General features: G+C 52.8%; 1 protein-coding gene and 1 long non-coding RNA gene across 4 annotated transcripts in view; one reads left to right on the top strand and one right to left on the bottom strand.

Moving 5' to 3' along the window:
• Window positions 1-6,917: 6,917 nt before the first annotated feature.
• The window catches only part of TFIP11 (tuftelin interacting protein 11), a 15,204-nt gene continuing 1,370 nt past the window's right edge, over window positions 6,918-20,751 (top strand). Inside the window, exons 1-12 of one of the 3 annotated variants that reach the window (XM_058693104.1) lie at window positions 6,918-7,033; window positions 9,045-9,262; window positions 11,496-11,649; window positions 11,964-12,120; window positions 13,795-13,922; window positions 15,377-15,523; window positions 17,088-17,615; window positions 17,697-17,803; window positions 18,411-18,579; window positions 18,912-19,155; window positions 19,628-19,770; window positions 20,240-20,405. In XM_058693104.1, coding sequence (XP_058549087.1) covers window positions 9,054-9,262; window positions 11,496-11,649; window positions 11,964-12,120; window positions 13,795-13,922; window positions 15,377-15,523; window positions 17,088-17,615; window positions 17,697-17,803; window positions 18,411-18,579; window positions 18,912-19,155; window positions 19,628-19,770; window positions 20,240-20,405 — 2,152 coding nt within the window. In that variant the 5' untranslated portion in view covers window positions 6,918-7,033; window positions 9,045-9,053. Of the gene's footprint in view, window positions 7,034-8,365; window positions 8,488-9,044; window positions 9,263-11,495; window positions 11,650-11,963; window positions 12,121-13,794; window positions 13,923-15,376; window positions 15,530-17,087; window positions 17,616-17,696; window positions 17,804-18,410; window positions 18,580-18,911; window positions 19,156-19,627; window positions 19,771-20,239; window positions 20,406-20,751 lie in introns of those variants that run through there. The other 2 variants (XM_058693102.1, XM_058693103.1) reach the window with 2 other exon arrangements.
• LOC131490590 (uncharacterized) lies at window positions 13,753-17,088 on the bottom strand. The gene is made up of 2 exons (XR_009251137.1): window positions 15,853-17,088; window positions 13,753-14,806 (listed from the first exon to the last, which is right to left on the bottom strand). It is a non-coding gene; the product is annotated as an uncharacterized LOC131490590 (long non-coding RNA).

Below are 20,751 nucleotides of genomic sequence, written 5' to 3'. Positions count from 1 at the left end.
GACTGAGCCACCCAGGCGCCCCAATATTTTTAAGTTTTTTTATGTCTAGTTTTTGGGAGAGACAGACATCATGAGTGGTGGAGGGGCAGAGAGAGAGGGAGACACAGAATCTGAAGCAGGCTCCAGGCTCTGAGCTGTCAGCACAGAGCCCGACGCGGGGTTCAAACTCATGGACCTCGAGTTCATGACCTTGAAGTCAGATGCTTAACCGACTGAGCCACCCAGGCGCCCCTAAATAAATATTAAAAAAAATTTTTTTTTTAACGTTTATTTATTTTTGAGACAGAGAGAGACAGAGCATGAACGGGGGAGGGGCAGAGAGAGAGGGAGACTCAGAATCTGAAACAGGCTCAAGGCTCTGAGTGGTCAGCACAGAGCCCAATGCGGGGCTCGAATTCACAGACCGCGAGATCATGACCTGAGCCGAAGTCGGATGCTTAACCGACTGAGCCACCCAGGCGCCCCTAAATAAATATTAAAAAAAAATTTTTTTTTAACGTTTATTTATTTTTGAGACAGAGAGAGACAGAGCATGAACGGGGGAGGGGCAGAGAGAGAGGGAGACTCAGAATCTGAAACAGGCTCAAGGCTCTGAGTGGTCAGCACAGAGCCCAATGCGGGGCTCGAATTCACAGACCGCGAGATCATGACCTGAGCCGAAGTCGGATGCTTAACCGACTGAGCCACCCAGGCGCCCCTAAATAAATATTAAAAAAAATTTTTTTTTTAACGTTTATTTATTTTTGAGGCAGAGAGAGACAGAGCATGAACGGGGGAGGGGCAGAGAGAGAGGGAGACACAGAACTGGAAGCAGGCTGCAGGCTCTGAGCTGTCAGCCCAGAGCCCGATGCGGGGCTCGAACTCACGGACCGCGAGATCGTGACCTGAGCGGAAGTCGGACGCTCAACCGACTGAGCCACCCAGGCGCCCCTAAATAAATATTTTTTAAAAAAGAAACATAAAAGTGGCTCTTCTGGTGAGAACATCAGCCCCGTCCCAAGCTCCAACCCTTCCCTGTGAAGCACTTGCTCATAGCGAAGGTTTGCATTGATTGGCCTGGTGGTTTGATTCAAATTGGTCTTACTAGACTGTAGACTGTATGAGTGTAGGAACAAATTTGAATTTCAGGTAAAACAATAAATTTTCAGTATTTTACAGTATTTCATGGGACATACTTATACTAAAAACTTATTTGTTGTTTATGTGAAATCCAAATTCAAAACTGGGAATCCTGTAGTTTTTTGTTGTTAATTTATTGAGAGAGGGAGAGACAGAGAGAGAGAGAGAGAGAGAGAGAGAGAGAATCCCAAGCAGACTCCATGCTGACAGCTCGAAATCACGAAACGTGAGATCATGACCTGAGCCGAAATCGAGAGTCAGATGCTTAACCCACTGAGCCCCCCGGGGGGCCCCTTGGAATCCTGTATTTTTATTTACTAAATCTGGCAACCCTAAGTAGGGCTGGACGTGTAGCCAGCATTAGGGAAATGGCAGTGGGTGACTTCCAGCTCCGTGATAAAATATGTTGTGGCATCCACCTTGTTCTCAGTCACTCATTCTGGGGGCGTCTGGTCGTTATGTCATGAGGACACTCAGCAGCCACAGGTGGAAGCTCACGTGGCAAGTTCCCCAAGGCCTCCTGCCAGCTGGGTGAGTGGATCCCCCAGCTGTGGTCAAGCCCCAGGACGTCAAGCCAAGCAAGATGTCCCAGCTTGACTGCAACCCCAAGAGAGATCCCAAGTCAGTACCAGGCAGCTGGGCTACCCTTGAATTCCTACCCAAAGAAATGGCGTGAGATAATATTCACTGTTGTTCCAAGCCACTAAGTGTAGAGGGACTTGGGTCATGCCGCAATAGGAAATATGCCGCGATAAGAAATCCCTGGGAGCTTGTGAGATATCTGTGAATGAGTGAACGAGCTAGTGGATGAAGGAATGAATGAATGAATGACTGATGAAGGCTGCGGTTCCTCCCCTTCCCTGCGTGCTTGCGAGGGTGCTCGCTTTACAGAGAGCGCCCAGGCCTGCGTCACCTCACGTCCCGGCTCTCTGTGTGAGAAAAGAGTCTTCACAAACTCTTGAAAGGGAAACAAGGGACCAACCATCTGGGCAAAACCTCTAAAGGGAGCCCAGGTTTGCTAATCACAGCTCATCTGGCTTTCCAATTCTCCCCAGCGCGGGGCACGCTGTATATTTTTGTGACCGAAGTCGAACTAAGAATAAGCCACAGGCGACTGTAGAATGTCACCGTCCTAGAAAAGGAACTTGTGCTAGACTTTAAATACATCAGCCTTGAAATGCTGCTTGCAGATTGTTTCTATGGAACCAACCTATTTAAAGTTGTCGCTGAGGAAGGATTTTTTTTTTTTGGCCCCCAAATCTTTCGAAGGCAATGTGGAGAGAGCGCTGTCCAGCATAGGCTGTGTGCAGGGGGCGTGATGGCAAGCGTGGACTCAGGTAACAGAAACTATCAGGCAGGTTTGGGGAACCCAGGAGACGATGTACGCAGAGCGTCTGTTCTTTGCAGTCACTCTCCACGGATCAGCTCGAGGACGTGGGCAGAAATGGTGTGGGGGGCCCCAGGCAGGGCACAGGGGGGCGCGCACCCATCCAGAAGTCTGGACTCCCGGGTCTCGCGGCTGGTTCTGTCCTTGAACTCGTTGAGCGCCCTGCGCACGCCCCTCGGGGCACGGCCTCTTCCGCGGCTTCCTCTGACGAGTGTCGAGGGCCCCGCCACCCCTTCCAGGATGGCGCCCTTTCTGAGCGCCCACGTGGGGAATGTAGACACGGGCCCGGGCGTCCCTGAGGCCCAAAGCAGGGGTTTTTGTGGGCGGTGGCTGGAGACCGTGATGTACTGGCACGAAATCATAAATCTAAACCTCTGGTTGCCTCTCCCCTCGCTGTTCTGGAGACCGGGCATTGGAACTCAGGAATCCTGAAAAACGGGGGCCTCCCAGGTCCAGCGGTGAGGTTGGGTCTTTCAAATGAAAATAGTCATAACCATTTGCCAAGCTTTTGCTACTCTTACGAAGGCCAGCGGCTTCATGTGCATTAACTAGCCACCCTCCTCTGTTGGTCCTGAAGACAACCCTTTTAGTGGACTACCATCATTGTGCCCATTTTGCGGATGGGAAAACTGAGGTGCAGCGAGGTGAAGCTATCTTCCCCTGTCCCACATCTAGGAAGCAGCAAAGCGATTTGGATCCTTGAAGTTTTACTCCAGCAAAAAGAAACTCTAGGGGTGCCCGGGTGGCTCAGTGGGCTAAGTGTCTGACTCTTGGTTTCGGCTCGGGTCATGATCTCACGGTTCGTGAGTTCGAGCCCCGTGTCGGGCTCTGTGCTGCCAGCACGGAGCCTGCCCGAGATTCTCTCTCTCCTCTCTCTCTGCCCCTCTCCTGTGCTCTCTCTCTCTCTCAAAATAAATAAACTTAAAAAAACAATAATCGTAAAAAAAAAAGTCTTAAAGTTTGTTTGAATAAGAAAAATTTAAAAATCCTAAGTATAGAGAGGACTTTCTGTCCCCCTTAACAAGCGAGATGAAGCTCCCTACTAATACTTTAGTCTCTCCAACAAGCAAGGACATTTTCCAGTGTAACCACAGGACAACCGTCAAAATCAGAAAATGAACACCAACACATCACGACCATGGAAACCTCAGACCCCATTCACATTTTGCCAGTTGACCCCGTAACTTCCTTTATGGCAAAACACTGTCCAGTGCAGAGTCTCGGGTTGCATTGAGCTGCCACACCTCTTTAGACCTACCCTTCAGTCTGGAGCAGTGCCAGGGGCTTGCTCTGGTTTTCACGACCCAGGCACTTTGCACGATCACAGGCCAGGTGCTTTGTAGAATGTCTCGTTACTTGGGTTCGTCTTAGGTGTCCCGATTCCATTCCAGTGACGCGTCTTTGGCAGGAACATCACAGATCTTCTCAGGGCATCCTATCAACGCGGTAGGTGATGTCCACTTGTCCCGCTGGGGGGGAGTGCGGGGGGGGGGGGAGGAGGGAGGCACACTCTGATCATGTGATCAGAGAGCCTGTACTCTTAGTGGCTCTGCCACAGTCCACGGAAGCCACATGGCAGGGTCATTTGGTAAAGCCAATCTGCAAGCATCACTTCCCTGCGGTCAGAGTGACGGCAGCTCAATAAAGTTGGCTGGATCGCTACAGAGGTAGCTACGGAGAAGCCGGGCTCTTCTGAATATAGTAATTCACGACAGCCACTCTTGGTTTCGTGGCGGAAAGCTTGATCAAGTATGGGGGAAAGGGAATATACAGAAATACGCAACTAGGGTAAACACAGAAAGGAGTATAGAGAAGATCAGAGAAGGGTTAATACATCCAATCGGGTATGCACATCATCCAACCTTCTGGCTGGGGAAGCCCCCTCCCCCTTCCCCACCCCTCCATACAGCCAGGTTGGAGTCCCGATGGAGGGCCCCCCGGGGCAGAGTATCCTCCCCTGAGGTGAGGCTTCCAACTATTCCTTCCAGGGCAATATACACAGTACCCACTTGTGATCTACGGTCAGTCATTAAGTTTGCCGAAGGGCAGTCCTGAGTAAGCTGGCTTTTGTTCTGTTTCTCTTATCCCATCTCCCAATCTTAGGAGGATGCCATTCCACATAGTTCTCTTCCCTCCCTGGGCCCTTCCAGGGGGCCAGCCTGGTCTGGCTCAAGGCGATGAGGGAAGTTCATCCCTCTGGGCATCAGGAACAGAGGGGCCACTTCTGATCTCGAGGAACGAAGCCCCCCCGAGGAACGAAGCCCCCCCACCATTGTGTACGTGCGGCTCTGGGCAGAAATGCCTGTCACACGAACACGTTCTATGCGGAACACAAGCTTACTTTTACCTTTGGCTTTGGCCTGTAAACAGACGCATACACATTTCCGGGCCCAGGCTCAAAACAGTCTATCTTGTCTCCTTGTTTTTCCTCCCTCTGCTGCCTGGTGGAAATTTTAGTCTGTTAGACTCTCACCACCCCCCATCCCCCCCACCCCCTTCTCTTGTACTAAAACTTCACTCTTGTTTTTTTTTTTTTTAAGTTTATGTATGTATGTATTTATTTTTAGAGCGAGAGAGAGCATGAGCAGGATAGGGGCAGAAAGAATCCCAACCAGGTTCCATGCTGTCAGCATGGAGTCTGACGCAGGACTTGAACCCATGAACTGTGAGGTTATGACCGGAGGTGAAATCGAATCAGACGCTTAACCGGTTGAGCTACCCAGGTGCCTCTCTCTCTCTCTCTTTTTTTTTTTAAAGCACATGTAGGGGAGGGGTAGAGGGGAAGAGAATCCCCAGCAGGCTCCACGCTGTCAGCACAGAGCCCAATAAAGGGTTCGACCTCACCAACCATGAGATCATGACCTGAACTGAAACCAAGGGTCAGACTCCTCACCGACTGGGCTACCCGGGTGCCCCTTACCACCTCACTTTCTGATTTATTTCCTGAGTGCGTATCATGTGTCAGGCACAGTGACGCTACAGGTCAGTGGGGACACAGAGACCATGAAGTCACAGAGCCCGTTCCCATGAAGCTGGCAGTTGATTGCCTTTCTGTAGGCTCTTCTTCCATTCATAACAAGGACGGGAAGTTAGACCCAAACCTCTGACCAGAAGTCAGGTGCACTTTGTGTACTCTAAGTGCCTCTTGAATCTTTTCATCATATGGAGGGGAGAGAGTGAGAAAGAACGTACGCAAAAATTAACAGCGAACACCTCCTAAATACCTACAGCGTCGCAGGTACCGTTGGAGCTGCTTACGTATTTTAACTCATAGATCCTCAACCATTTTGCAGAAGAAGCAACAGGCTCCCAGAGGTGTGGGTGACTTTGCCTGAGGCCCACAGCTGGATGTGGCAGAGCTGAGATGGAAACTCCGGAGCCTGTGTGTTCATTGCATCCCTTGAGCCTAGCACAGGGTGGGCAACCAGTACATTTTTATTAGATCAGTGAATGGGTGAGTGTATTTAACAACTGGCTGGAGAGGAAGAGCATGGGGAAGTCTCCTGGAGGGCACACTTGGGACCTCTAAGTGTTGGCCCATTCATTCCTGCACTCTCTCAAGCTTCTGTGGAAGGCAACTGCTCTGTGCCCATGACGGTGCTTACACTAAAGGACCCTCAAGATACAGGAAGCAGTCTTTTTTTCTTTTTTTTTCTAAACATAATTTATTGTCAAGTTAGCTATATGCTATACAGTGTGCTCTTGGTTTCCGGAGTAGATTCCCATGATTCATCGCTTACATACAACACCCAGTGCTCCTCCCAACAAGTGCCCTCTTTAATGCCCATCATCCATTTACACCTCCCTTCCTCCCCCCGCTCCGCCCCCCATCAACCCTCAGTTTATTCTCCCTATTTAAGAATCTCTTAAGGTTTGCCTCCCTCTCTGTAGCTATTCCCCCCATCCCCCATCTTCTGGAACGTTTCTAAAATTCCACATATGAGTGAAAACATGTACCTGCCTTTCTCTGACTTATTTCCCTTAGCATTACACCTTCCAGTTCCAGCCACCTTGTTGCAGATGGCAAGATTCCATTCTTTCTCATTGCTAAGTAGTATCAGGAGACAGTCTTGACCTTCATTACTCCCGCTTTCAGGCAATGTATCCCGGCCCCTCTACCGTCTCACGCTGTTCCTTACAACTACCTACCCAGCGAGCTAGGGCTGTATCGCCATTTTACAGATTTTTAATCTCAGGCTGGCAAAGGGAGTCTCCGTAGGCCAAGGTGGCTCGGCCCCGTTCACACCCAGCGGGCGCGGGAGGGAGGCCCGCGAGGCCAGGAAATAGGCCCTCAACCATTCCAGGCCCTGGAAATCCCCGCCTTCTTTCTTGCATCTCAGCCCCGCCCCTCTGCAGCCCAAGACGCTCCAGCCTTCGGCTGCTGCCATGGCAACCAGCGCGCCGTTTCCGCTGCGACACGTCATTTCCGGCGCGCCGTCCGAGGGCGCATCCGGGTTCCGGCTGCTGTAGTGGCGCGCAGCTCGCCCAGAGCCGGTATCTGGTTTTGGTCGGCGGGACCCGGGAGAGGTGAGTAGGGCCGGGGCGAGGGAAGGGACGGGGAGCGGAGGGGGGGGGGGGGGTCCCCCGCCAGTGGGAGTGTGCGCGAGGGACCCACTGAGTAGGTTAGGGACCGAGCCCCGCCGGAAGCGTGGCTTCAAGCCCACCTGCTTTGGAGCCCTGCCAGAGTAGAACCTGGGGCAAGTTGTCCGACGTCCTTGCGTCTCCTTTCTCTTACCGGAAGGGTGGGGACGCCAACAGTACGTGGTGACTTGATTGCTTACGTTAGATTATCGGCTCGAAGCGTCCGGCAAGTACTTGGTACCTGCCAAAGGCTCTGTAACTCCTAACAGTCCTTTTGCTTCTTGCCCCGGGAAGCAGCGATATTACTGACTCCCGTGTGTCTGGGACTCCCTGCCTCCCCTGACAACATTTCCCTTCTTTGCACTGCTGGCTGAGGTTGGGACCAGCTGCACCCAAGCAGTGTGCCAGTGAGTAGAGTAAGCAGGGAGAACTTTGTGGGTTTTTTTTTTCTTAATCTTTGAATGTTTATTTTTGAGAGAGAGAGAGCGGGGGAGGGGCAGAGAGAGATGGAGACACAAAACCCCAAGCAAGCTCTAGGCTCCCAGCTGTCAGCACAGAGCCCGACCCGGGGCTCGAACCCATGAACGGTGAGATCATGATCTGAGCCACAGTCGGAGGCTTAACCGACTGAGCCACCCAGGCACCCCAAGCAGGGAGAACTCTGTCACAGAAGCGACCGGAAGTAGTGAACTCCTTGTCCCTGAGGGCTGCTTGCAGCAAGCAACTGGTTGGTAAGAATCCCAGTTGCTGTCACAGATTGAATGTATACCATGCAGCACACCACGCTTGGCACTTCGTGTGTGTTGGATACTCACACACTCACGGAGTACCTGGCAGAGCTGGGATTTGAACTCAGGCTGTGATTTTAGCAGTTTGTTAGGTTCCTTCCCTAATCCCGTAATAGTAATGATGATGAAGCTAATCATGGAGCTACTGTCACAGCTATTGTTCCTTGAGCGTTTTTTATTCTGAGCTAAGTGTTTTTTAAGCACCGTCTTGTTTAATCTGCCTTACAAGGCATTGTAAAGCTTGGTGCAGTAGTAATTAATCCATTTAAAGAAGAGATGTGGGGCGCCCGGGTGGCTCAGTCGACTAAGGGTCCTGAGGGGTAAGGGTCCTAAGGGTCCGGCTCTTGAGTTCAGCTCAGATATTGACCTCACAGTTTCTGAGTTTGAACACCGCTTCTGGAGTTGCGAGCCCCGTGACAGGTTCTGCAGGGAGAGCTCAGAGCCTGCTTGGGATTCTCACTCTCTCCCTGTCTCTGTGTGCCCCTCCCTCCCCTCTCAGAATAAATAAATTAACTCCAAAGAAAATAATTTTATGAGAAAGAGACAGCTGAATCTCATCATCCAGCTCTCAGGAGTTGAATTCTCTGTTGCAGTACACAGATGTCTGTTAAGGTAGTGTTTATAATTACTGCTGCCTTCAGAAGAGGTTCATGTTTTGGGAGGAAATCTAAGTTTTAGGGTCTCACCAAGTAATATAGTTCAGAAAGCATGTTCTAAAAACAATCACTCCTGGGACCGCCAAGGGTCCAGATACAACTTTCCTCAACAGCAGCAACAACAAAATAATCTGGGATCCTGGAAGATGTCCACCCAGGTTCTGAGGCAATAATAAATAGAGTAACATACGTAGGTATTTTTATGTGGTTTCTATATATATGAGTATGTGTGATGTTTTATGACATTGACTAGGACAGAGAAATAGATGCTTAAGAATCACATACATCGTTGGGACTGGTCTTTGAGAAGCCTTTTGTCCCGCCTGTTTAAATACGGATCATTTCCTAAAATATGTTTTTAATGTCTGCTTTATTGAATTGTAGCGACGATTTTAACAAGCTTTGTGTTTGGAGGACATTCAAAGGGAGCAAGGAGCGGGGACTCAGGGAAGCCTGCTGCCGCTTCCAGAACTCACCACAAACTCCGTGTGCCTTTCTTATCCCTTCCTTCAGTGACCGGCCATGTCGCTGTCCCACTTGTACCGGGACGGTGAAGGCCACATGGATGATGACGAGGACGAGCGGGAGAACTTTGAGATCACCGACTGGGATCTCCAGAATGAATTCAACCCCAACCGGCAGCGCCACTGGCAGACCAAGGAAGAGGCCACGTACGGAGTGTGGGCAGAGCGAGACTCGGATGAAGAGAGGCCCAGCTTTGGAGGCAAACGGTACTGGGCGCGTGGGGCTGCTTTCCGTTGCTTTAGGGAAGTGGGGGAAGATGGAGAGGGAGTTGGGGGGATAACCACTAAACATACTTCTCTCCTGGCCTTCCTGAGTCCTGGAGCTGCAGCTCTTTGGGCTGGAGGGCGGCTCTCTGCTGACTGAACCATCGGCAGGTGTTCAGTGAGCAATTATATGTAGCGGGTCTTGGGCCGCAGGTCCATTCCTTGCCTTCTGAGAGCTCAGACACCAGAGCATGGAGACAGGCTGTGACTGACGACTCACACAGTGCAAGTTTGTGATTGACTTCGGACCTGAGAGAGAGTACGTTTGAGAGGACGTTTGACGTGTTCTGGGAGTCGAGGGAAGAGGTCCCTAGAGAGGCGATCCTTGAGCATATATGACCACAGAGGGTGACGGCATGAGGATACAGAGGTCGTTGAGGGGAAGCACCAGGTATCCACGAGGTATCCGGGTCTGAGACAGCGAGTGGCTGACGTGGGCGCGCTTATGTTTGGAGGGGACCTTTTGGTGTGCAAAGTTGGCCCGGGGCCCCGGTGGAAGAGGGAGATGTGTGGGGCCGAGACTGGGTCCCTGCAGGCGTGGTGGCGGGGAGATGAGGACTCAGGCTGACAGTCTTTGCCTCAGGGTGAAGTCACGTGGGCACTGGCCACGAGTCGCCTGACCGGCGTGTGTAGCCAGTATGGGTTTGTCTCTTTGGCCTCGACTGTGGCCTGTAGGCTCCGGCCCTTTGAGACTGTGCCTGTTTCACACGGTCTGGGGAGCCTGGGGGGAAAGAGTATGGAGATCGGTACAGCCCCTTCTCATCTGGCAAGAAATCTAAAAGTGGATGACAGATGGCTCAGAGTCAAGGATTACTTAACCATAAGATGATCGTAGCCAAATAGCCAACATCTGTTGGCGCTTTACTTGTTCTGTGCTTTTTACATGGTTGGTATCATTTACCTGTGGGAAGGGTCCCGTTGTTACCATCCCATTTTCCACATTAAGAAACTGAGGCCGTGATCGCACAGCCAGGCTTCGGGAATCTGGGCCTCCCTCCTGAGTTTGGGCTCTTACCTGACTGCATCTTCTAGAAAAGAATCCTCTCAGTTCTGTTATTGCCACGGGGTTGTGCAGTGACTAGGCTGGTCATCTTATAAAGGGAGCTGACGTTTATGACACTGTAAGTACTGTCCTTGTGACCATCGTGGTCGGCATCGATACTCGCCATCTCATGGAGTTCATTTCTTCGTTATTACTTTAGTTTTCACATACAAATGAATGTAATGAACGCGAACTTCTTCTCAGAGTTTGATATAATTGTTAATATACTTTCCATTGATAGAATTTCTTTTACTGTGTTTGATGATTTTTTACTAGAATTTTTCTCATTTGGTTTTGTATTTGAAATAGCCTCCAAGACACATGGTTTTTAAAATAGCTTAATTTTTAAAAATGTAGAAGGAGGGGCGCCTGGGGGCACAGTCGGTTAAGCTTCCGACTCGCGAACTCGGCTCAGGTCACAATCTCACAGTTCATGAGTTCGGGCCCTGCATCAGGTTCTGTGCTGACAGAGCGGAGCCTGCTTGAGATTCTCTCTCTCACTCTCTGTCTCAAAAATAAGCATTTTAAAAAAATGTAGAAGAAAGTTGGGTTATATCATATTTTGCATTTTTTCCTTTCACTTTTATGAAGACGTAACTGATACACATGCTGTATAAGATGACACTTTGCATTTTTAATTACCCTGACACTGACATCGATAACTGTAGCCGCAGAGTTGACTTGAACCCAGCAGGTAATAATGTTATTGTGATTACAGGATCTGGGGCCCTTTGGGTATAAGTGAATGTATTGCTCTTTTATTTATTTACTTATTTATTTTTTAAATTTTTTTTTTTTCAACGTTTTTTTAAATTTATTTTTGGGACAGAGAGAGACAGAGCATGAACGGGGGAGGGGCAGAGAGAGAGGGAGACACAGAATCGGAAACAGGCTCCAGGCTCCGAGCCATCAGCCCAGAGCCTGACGCGGGGCTCGAACTCATGGACCGCGAGATCGTGACCTGGCTGAAGTCGGACACTTAACCGACTGCGCCACCCAGGCGCCCCTGTATTGCTCTTTTAAAACGATCCCTGGAGGTCCACCCTAAGGGGTTCCCTGGCCAGCACAGTTTCTACAAGGGATGGCTACGGAAGGTTCTTGACAGCCACCTGGGGGCCTTGTGTTTGCCCGCAGGGCCCGAGACTACTCCGCACCAGTCAACTTCATCAGCGCCGGCCTCAAGAAAGGGGCAGCAGAGGAGGCGGAGCTGGAAGATTCCGATGACGAGGAGAAGCCTGTTAAGCAGGATGACTTTCCTAAGGATTTCGGACCCAAGAAGTTAAAGACGGTAGCATCTTTGCTTCAGGCTTGTGACCTTAGTAACGTCCTCGGAAGGTCATGCGGCCAGGCATCTGCGGGCGGGAGGCTTGTGTGGGTTTCTCCTCGTGACGGCAGGTTTCTGCGAGGTGTGACGTGGGCAGCACGGGCTCTTTGCTCTCCTGACGCACGTCACAGAGCTGGTTTTGGTTTGTGTGACACTTTTTATAATGCTCTGACTGCCAGGCCATTTCCCCATCGTCCGAGTAAGCTTTCTTAGATTTTTCTTTTTTTTTCCCTGTCAACTAAGCTTTGGTTTTGTTTTTTTTTTTTTTTCCTCCTCAGGGTGGCAATTTTAAACCCAGCCAGAAAGGCTTTGCAGGAGGAACCAAGTCTTTCATGGATTTTGGCAGCTGGGAAAGACACACCAAGGGAATTGGACAGAAGCTTCTGCAGAAGATGGGCTACGTCCCTGGAAGGGGGCTCGGGAAGAATGCACAAGGTAGGGCGCGGGCACCCTGTAGTCTTGAGGAACGGAGGCAAGGCTTGCTTTTTCTCCTCTCCGAGTCCGTGGAGTCTGCGGCCTGGCCCGCTGGCACCTGGTGGCTGTGCTCCTCGGCTGTCTGCTTTCTCAGACCCAAACGGAAGCTTGTCTGAGCAGGAGGAAGAGGCTCAGTCAGGCTGCAGACGAGAGGCTTCTTTAAGACTGAGCCTGTTGCCAGCATTTACAAATAAGATAATTTTACCTGACATTTTTGACTTTGTCTGGCAGGAATTGGTTTTAGCTGCCACAGACAGTGCTCGTGGCCTCGGGGAAGCAGTCTCCACCCCCTGTGGTCTTTGGTCCCGATACCCCTTACTTTATGTCAGCTTTCCTGGGCCCTGGAGGCATAGGAGTTTGTAGTCCAGGAATATCCATAAAACATTGTGTGCAGCTTTTTTTTTTTTTTTTTTTAAGATAAAGTGTTTAGAGCATTGGGTTGTAGGCCCAAACTTTTTTGCTATTTTAAAGTTTATTTATTTTGAGAGCACGTGAGTGAGGGAGGGGCAGAGAGAGAGGGAGAGAGAATCCCAAGCAGGCACCGCACTATCAGTGCAGAGCCTGATGCAGGGCTTGAGCTCACAAACCATGAGATCATGACCCGAACCAAAATCAAGAGTCAGACACTTAACCGGCTGAGCCACCCAGGTGCCCTTTCGTGTAGCTTTTTTATGCGCCCTTGTGTGGCCGTAAACTTGGCTGAGCAAATCCCACGTGGGGCCCTCTGTCCGTGCTTAGCAGCCCTGCCTCCTGTCCCCAGGCCCCAGCCCCGTCCAGACAGCTCCTCTCACATGTCCCTGTCTCCTTGACATCAAAGCCGCACAAGCCAAGCACTTGGGTTCTTCCTGCAGGAACCTGCTTTCTCTCTCCTTGTCCTGTTTCCCGTGAGCAGGCAGCAACTGGATGGAAACAGTAATAGTCTGTAAGAGTCCAGGCTCCACTCCTACGTAGTTGTTCAGGTTACACCCAGCGTTAGCTGGAGGAAAAGTCGTGAATCTCATGGAGCTGGCAGTGGTGACCCGGAAGGAGAACGAGGTCTGACTTGAGATTTCAGCAGTACTAGCTGAAGGGGAGGCTGGGCAGTTTTCACTGAAGTGCGGTAGTCCTGTCTGTTGACTCTTAGAGGAAAATACTTATTTCCAAGGCTTACGCGTGCTATAAAGCAAGCAAAGTCCAGGAGACAGGAGCTACCCAGGAAAACGGACGGGGTCTCCTACTGAACTGCTGCTTCACCTCGCCTCATTCAGTCAGTATATTCTGCGAATAATTCACTCTCCTTACCGGAACCTTCTTCCAAGGAAAGTGTAGAATTTAGTACTCCAGAGTTCCCAGTTACATGTGAATAGTTCTTTTTTCTCCCAGTATCTCAAAAAGACAAATCCAAAGCGGATACGAAAATCTGTATTTAGGACATCGATACGCTGATGTCTGCATCCTCTTGTACCATAAATGCTTAGAAATTTCACATCACAGGGGACTCAGACAGCGTTCCAGGGGCAGAGAAGAGCCCTCCCTCCTGGGCTGTGTTATTCTGTGTCAGGACTGAGGAAGGGTGGTTTCACTGAGTGCCTTGTTCGAATACAGGAATCGCTGTGACCATCTGAAATCTTTTTACCTTTTGCTGAAATCTGTCAGGTATCATTAACCCAATCGAAGCCAGACAGAGAAAGGGCAAAGGTGCCGTGGGCGCTTACGGCTCTGAGCGTACCACTCAGTCCCTGCAAGACTTCCCCGTGGTTGACTCAGAAGAAGAAGCGGAAGAGGTAAGCAGAAGTCAGGGGTCACGGGCGGGGGGTGTCTGTGCTATTTCCCACCGTCGCTCGCTCGCTCGCTCATTCAGTCTGTCGGCCTTCAGATGTCTGTTGCACACGTGACGTGTCACGCTGTGCTGGAGGCCGGAGGTTCCTCCACGAGGAATGGCTTAGAGCCTGGCGCCCAGACACAGTCAACAAGCAGCTGTGGTGTGGTTGCTGAGAGCGGTAGGTGCTGAGAAGGGTCAGAGTAGGAGGTGAGGTGGGGAGTGGGGGGCTGTGGAGGGGTGACATACTTAGGTAGGGCGGTCAGGGAAGGCCTGTCAGGGAGGAGACGCTTCAGTGGATTCCTGGCAGGAGAAGGCAGCGAGCGTGGGGCCAGTCGTGAGGCCAGAGGCCACCGAGTGCGCGTCTCCGAGCCTGGTGGCGGAGACGCCGTAGAGGGGGCTGTGGTGGGAAGGCAGCACACGGAGCAGGGAGGGGACGAGGCGCATCGACCGGGCGGGTCACAGCACCGGCCCCGAAGGCCACTTGTAGGTGCCGGGCTTTCATCTCCAGTGTCGCGGGGAGCCAGCTGTGAGCTGGGGGTCGCTCTGCTCTGGCCCCCGAGGGGCCAGCTGTCTCGACACCGTTTTTCCCTTTGTGTTTATGAGGGACAGCGGGATGCTGCAGAGCCTCGTATTGTCACTGCTCGTTGCCCACCCTCTCCTTTTGCTGAGGCGGGAGACGTTGGATAGTGTGGGACGGCAGGTAATAGGTGTGCAGCAGAAGCGAGTAGGCGAGCCGGGCGTGAGGCGGACGGGCCAGGGCCTCGCTGTCTAAAGAAGTAGATGCTACTCAGGTCCGGGCGGTTGTTGCCATCGACCTGGCCCAGTAGGGCCTGATCTTTGGTTTTCCTGGAGTAGAAGTCCAGACATTTTTGGAAAAAACGAGTACAAGTTTTAAACCAGTGTAAGAAACAAAGAAGGACACGCACAAAACCCACTTCGGTGGGCTGGACTCTACTCCCCCCGACCGCGCTTGCTTCTCTATCTACCGTAGGCCTTCCTGTGGAAGAGGCTTGCAGACCTTGCTTACAGAAGGTGTCTTGGCCTTAATACTTAGGGACCTGTTTATTTGCCCTCATCTTAGATTAGAACCAAGGTTTCATGTACTTAAATCCCGTATGTTGTTTAAGTTTTACGTGAGGTGAATTTAAAAGTAGCGTAGTGCCTGCCCGCAGTGGGGGTGGCTGTTTCCTGGGTGTCCGGAGTACCTGCTTCCTGAACCTTCTTGTTTCTACGAGGGGCTGAGCGTCAGGGGCGTGTCAGGAGATGGTTTTAGTGTCCCTCAGGCACGCCGCTTGGCGCAGAACCTTGCGTACGTCTGAGACCGTGCCTAGCGAGTGTCTGCGAACGGGCTCAGTCACCCCGCCTGCTGTGAAAAGCGGCCTGCCTTGTGTCACTGGCCGCCTCCCCCTGCTTCAGGAGTTTCAGAAGGAGCTGAGCCAGTGGAGGAAAGACCCCAGCGGAAGCAAGAAGAAGCCCAAATACTCTTACAAGACGGTGGAGGAGCTGAAAGCCAAGGGCAGGATCAGCAAGAAGCTCGCCGCCCCCCAGAAGGAGCTTTCTCAGGTCAAGGTACGGGGTGGGGAGGGGGGCGCTGGGAAACACTGCCACACCCGCGTCAAGTCAATCACCCAGCGTTCTCTCGGATCCCGTGGGGTCTTCTGGGCTTGCTTTGTTCTGTTCGTTATCGCTCGGCGGTAGCGTGTGCCCTGCGAGAGCTGTCCCGCCCCATGCTGGGCGCTCTTCATTACGCAGCAGCAGTGCAAAACCACTTCTCTCCGAAGCGCCCGGTCCGTGAACTTAAAAACATTTCCGTTATGGAAAACCTGGCATGAACATCACGTTTAGTGAGTGTGTGATTCCAGACAATGAAGTACTAGGCCACTTGGTCCTACCTCCGTCCTAGACCTTCACCTTTTTCCTGGCTCGGTTCGGGCTGGCCGGTTTGTGTCAAGTCTTGTCTTTGTTTCGGACGTTTTGTAAGGATAGATCCTTAGAAGTACAGTCGCCAGGTTAAACATAGGAAGCTTTCTAAGGCTCCCGACTACTGGAAAGGGTGCACGAGCTCGCCCTGACTGGGAGCGCAGGACAGAGTCCTCAGGGCATACCAGCACTGGAGTATCTTCAGTTGTAAAAATGGATGGACTTTTCAGCCGCTGTTCCGTGCATCCAGTCCTGGGTTTTCTGTTGCTCCCCTGAGTAGCCAGAGAACGACGGTGGTGACAGTTGTCTGGTGCAGTTTGGCGTAGGACAGATTGTGTGTGTCACCGCGTGGGGTTCTCAAATGTCAGGGCGTCGTGCGCCAGCTGTGGGCGGGGAGGACTGGTAAGAAATGCCAATGTGTGGGTTCTCTTCGGAGATTTGGAGTCCGTGGATCGAGGCAGGGCACGAGAACTCTGTTCATTTTTCTCCAGCTGATTCTAACGCACATGGTTCTTGGGTCGTACTGTTACTTCAAGTGCTGATGGGTCACTGTGTTTCAGTACGGTTTATATTCCAGTATAGACCAGTTTCCCCTATTTTCTCAAAATGCTCACCTAGGTTGCCTTGGTCCGGTAACTTTTTTTGACGTTTTGTTTTCAAATCAAAATACAACTTTTGTATTATTACGGAGCAGGGTGTGGTACCTTCTAGACAATTAGAAAATACAGAGGCAAAAGTATTCTTCTCCTTCCTTCCTATAGGCGACTAGTTTTAACATCTTGATGCACGTCCTTCTAGATCTGTCTGCCTAAATATGCATTTTTCTTACAGCAAGTGTGATGTTTTGATCATACGTGTTTTATTACCCGCTTTGATCAGTACAGCCTCTACTATGCATGGCAATAGATTTTCACCTCAGCTGAGTCGTCTGCGCTCCAGTTTCACGGCTTTTCCTAGAAAGCCTTGTCCATCTTGTCCAGAGGGACCGAGTCTGGAACTGCTGGTTGCGCGCGGTGCTTCCGTCCCTGACCCTCTTGTCTGTGCGGCAGGGGCTCCACTGTGGGAAACACGGCCCTCCTGGCCTTGCCGTAGTGTGTGGTTCGTGAGCACCTGCCCCGGCGCCCTGCCCTCGCCCAGCCTGGCGCGCACTATCCCAGGGCAGCGATGGTGAGCCTTGACCCGGGTCCCCCCTGCCGCATTCCCCCAGGTCATCGACATGACCGGCCGGGAGCAGAAGGTCTACTACAGCTACAGCCAGATCAGCCACAAGCACAGCGTCCCCGACGACGGGCTGCCGCCGCAGTCCCAGCCGCTGCCGCTGCCCGGCAAAGAGGCCAAGGCGCCGGGCTTCGCGCTGCCCGAGCTGGAGCACAACCTGCAGCTACTCATTGACCTTACGGAGCAGGAGATCATCCAGAGTGACCGGCAGCTGCAGTACGAGCGCGACATGGTGGTCAACCTGTCGCACGAGCTGGAGAAGATGTCGGAGGTCCTGGAGCACGAGGAGCGGGTCATCGCCAACCTCAGCAAGGTCCTGGAGATGGTGGAGGAGTGCGAGCGGCGCATGCAGCCCTCCTGTGGCGACCCCCTCACCCTGGACGAGTGCGCCCGCGTCTTTGAGACCCTGCAGGACAAGTACTACGAGGAGTACCGGATGTCCGACCGTGTGGACCTGGCTGTGGCCATCGTCTACCCGCTCGTGAAGGAGTACTTTAAGGAGTGGGACCCGCTCAAGGTGAGTGGCTGGCAGGATGGGCCCGGCCTGGAAGGGCCGCACGGGGCAGGGAGCTCCGCTGACGGCTGTGTCTCTCCCCAGGACTGCGCGTACGGCACGGAGGTCATCTCCAGGTGGAAGAGCCTCCTTGAGAATGACCAGCTCTTATCTCACGGTGGGCAGGACCTCTCGGCAGACGCCTTTCACAGGTACTGGGCACGGGCGGGGGGACGATCCCACTGGGGAAGGCGGGGACTGGCCTCTACCGCCTCCTCCGCACGTGCTGGCCCCGTTCCAGGAGTCCGCTCGCTCACACCGTGCTTGTCACATGTCTGTCAGGGCCGCGCTGTGCCAGGTGGCGGCCAGCCTCAGTGTGCGGGGAATGGGAGAGGTAGGTGGGGGTAAGGAAGCGTACAAATAAAGCCAGGACACATGCCTCCTTGGGGGCCGGGAGTAGTTGGGAGGTGGAGGTCTCTGACAGGAGGGACGTTGAAGCTGTGACCCGAGAGGTGAGGCGTCAGAGCTCCAGGTGGGAAGGCCTGCAGTCCCTGGAGAGGGGACCCTTGTGCCCCCGCAGCATTGCTGCCGAGCAGGTGAGCTCTGCCGGGGAGACAGGCCTGGGGGGTGAGCAGGCGGCTGGCAGGGCAAGGGGGCGGCAGGTGCAGGTCCAGGCAGTCTGGGGGCCGGCCTGGTGGTTTGCTGTGCCTGGACGTCCGTGCCGCTTTCTTTCTTATTCTGGAGGGCTGCTGGCGGTGGACTTTGTCTGCTTTGAAACCCCATCGGTGCCGCCATCCCGCCCTCACCTTTCCCCCGCAGGCTGATATGGGAAGTCTGGATGCCATTTGTTCGAAATATCGTCACTCAATGGCAGCCGAGGAACTGTGACCCGATGGTGGACTTCTTGGACAGCTGGGTGCACATTATTCCCGTGTGGATCTTAGATAACATACTGGACCAGCTCATCTTCCCCAAGCTGCAGAAGGAGGTAGGGCCCAGAGCTGCGGGGGGGGCAGCCGTCGGCAGGGACCAGGGGCACCTCTCCAGTCCCTCAGTGCTGTCGGAGGGCCTGGGATTGACAGAATCTGCTGACACAGCTGCTGTCCTGCGGGCAACTCCGGCCCTTTTGTCGGCACTTCTCCCCCAGAGTCCCCTAGCAGGGAATTCATCTCTTTGGTTTCTCTAATTAGAATTTGTGCCATTTGTGAGACCTCCCGCAGTTGTGTGGGTGTGTCAGTTTGGTCGTGCAGAGGGGCCTGTGGGAGCACTTGGCCTCCGTGCCACTCACCACACACGGCGCATCGTGAACTGCTCCCGCAGGTGGAAAACTGGAACCCGCTGACGGACACCGTGCCCATCCACTCGTGGGTCCACCCGTGGCTGCCCCTCATGCAGGCGCGCCTGGAGCCGCTCTACTCCCCCATCCGCAGCAAGCTGTCCAGCGCCCTGCAGAAGTGGCACCCCAGCGACTCCTCGGCCAAGCTCATCCTCCAGCCCTGGAAAGACGTCTTCACCCCTGGCTCCTGGGAGGCATTCATGGTCAAGAACATAGTGCCCAAGCTGGGTGAGCACGCGGGGAAGGTGCGTTAGGTCCAGCGGCCGTGGCACCGCGGTGTCTGTGGCCAGCGGCGACGTGATCCGTGCCCTGTAAGACTCGCTCTTGGAGCTCCGTGAGAGAGCCCGGCACGTGGTGCTGCTTACCACGAGTGCCGCTTCGTGCACAGAGCTGGGATATAAACGTGCCCGGGGTTCTTCTGGCATCAGGGACATCAGAGCCCCCGTGCCTCTTGGTTCCTAACTGGTCTCTTTTGGGCTTCTGGTAACATGAGAAACGTTGGCGTTCTGCCTTTTTTTGTGGTGTTTGATTTTAAATATACAGTATTTCTGGGTTATAGAGGAAAATGGTTTTTAAGAGTTGCCCTATCAAGAGCTTGGGATTGATGTATAGAAATGGATTAACGACCAGCGTTGTCCGCTGGAGAGTTTGCCCTTTGTGCTTCTGTGGCTTTGCCTTAAAGACTGGGCTTCTTTTGCAGGGATGTGTCTTGGGGAATTAGTCATTAACCCTCACCAGCAGCACATGGATGCTTTTTACTGGGTCATCGACTGGGAAGGGATGATCTCCGTCTCCAGCCTGGTGGGGCTTCTCGAAAAGCACTTCTTCCCCAAGTGGCTTCAGGTACACCCTGCTTTGCTGTGTCTTCTGAGGGATGGGCTGGAGGCAGAGAGGCTTCACTCAGTTTTCTCCCAAGGTCTGACTAGGAGCTTGATCCTTGGACCACTGTCAGATGACAGAGCTGAGATATGTACCAGAAATAAGCAGGAATAGTAAAACCAGCATTTACTGGACACTTGCCATGTGCCAGATGCAAAGCACTTGATGTGCGTCACCTCCACTCCTCACACAGAAACGCGGGGGTAGGGACTGGCGTCTTGTTTAGACGGGCGGATGCGGTTCAGGGAGTTTACGTTCAAAGCACTTAGCTGCCAAGCTGACTCCAAATTCCACTGTCTAAATGCCAGACTGTTCAGCCCCTATAAACCCCTGCAAGTGTCACCAGCTTGCAGGACCACAATCAGAGCAAAAGTAAAAGGTCCCTTTGAAGTTCTGCCTAATGGATGCATGGTTCCTGTTGTCTTTTTGGCAGGTGCTGTGCTCTTGGCTTAGTAACAGCCCAAATTACGAGGAGATCACCAAGTGGTACCTGGGTTGGAAGTCCATGTTCTCAGATCAAGTGCTGGCACACCCATCCGTCAAGGACAAATTCAACGAAGCGCTCGATATCATGAACAGGGCAGTGTCCTCCAACGTTGGTGAGTGGAGAGTCCGCTTTGGACATCCTGGCCCTGAGCGCCGTGCTTCTGATCACGTAAATGACACGGAATCAAGTCCCTGTGGGCGGCCCACTCCAACGCAGACACTCGCCCAGCAGACCCTGTTACACGGTTAGCCAGCACACGCTGCCCAGCTCTCCCGGCACTGGGAGGGGCATCTGCCCCTGACCCGAGTCTGACTGTGGCTGGATTCACTGTAGGGGGCCTACCTCTGGGGCCACCCTCGCGATCACTGCCGTGTGGCTTTTCACGTTCGCCGGCATGCCTCCGTGAACACCTGTGTGTGCTGTTCAGGCGTGATGGACCCCCGACCAGGAGCCGGAGC

This window comes from Neofelis nebulosa, chromosome 11 (assembly GCF_028018385.1).
Source record: "Neofelis nebulosa isolate mNeoNeb1 chromosome 11, mNeoNeb1.pri, whole genome shotgun sequence".
Taxonomy (NCBI): domain Eukaryota; kingdom Metazoa; phylum Chordata; class Mammalia; order Carnivora; family Felidae; genus Neofelis; species Neofelis nebulosa.
Note: the sequence above shows the minus strand (reverse complement) of the source record. Positions and strands in the feature narration are given on the sequence as shown.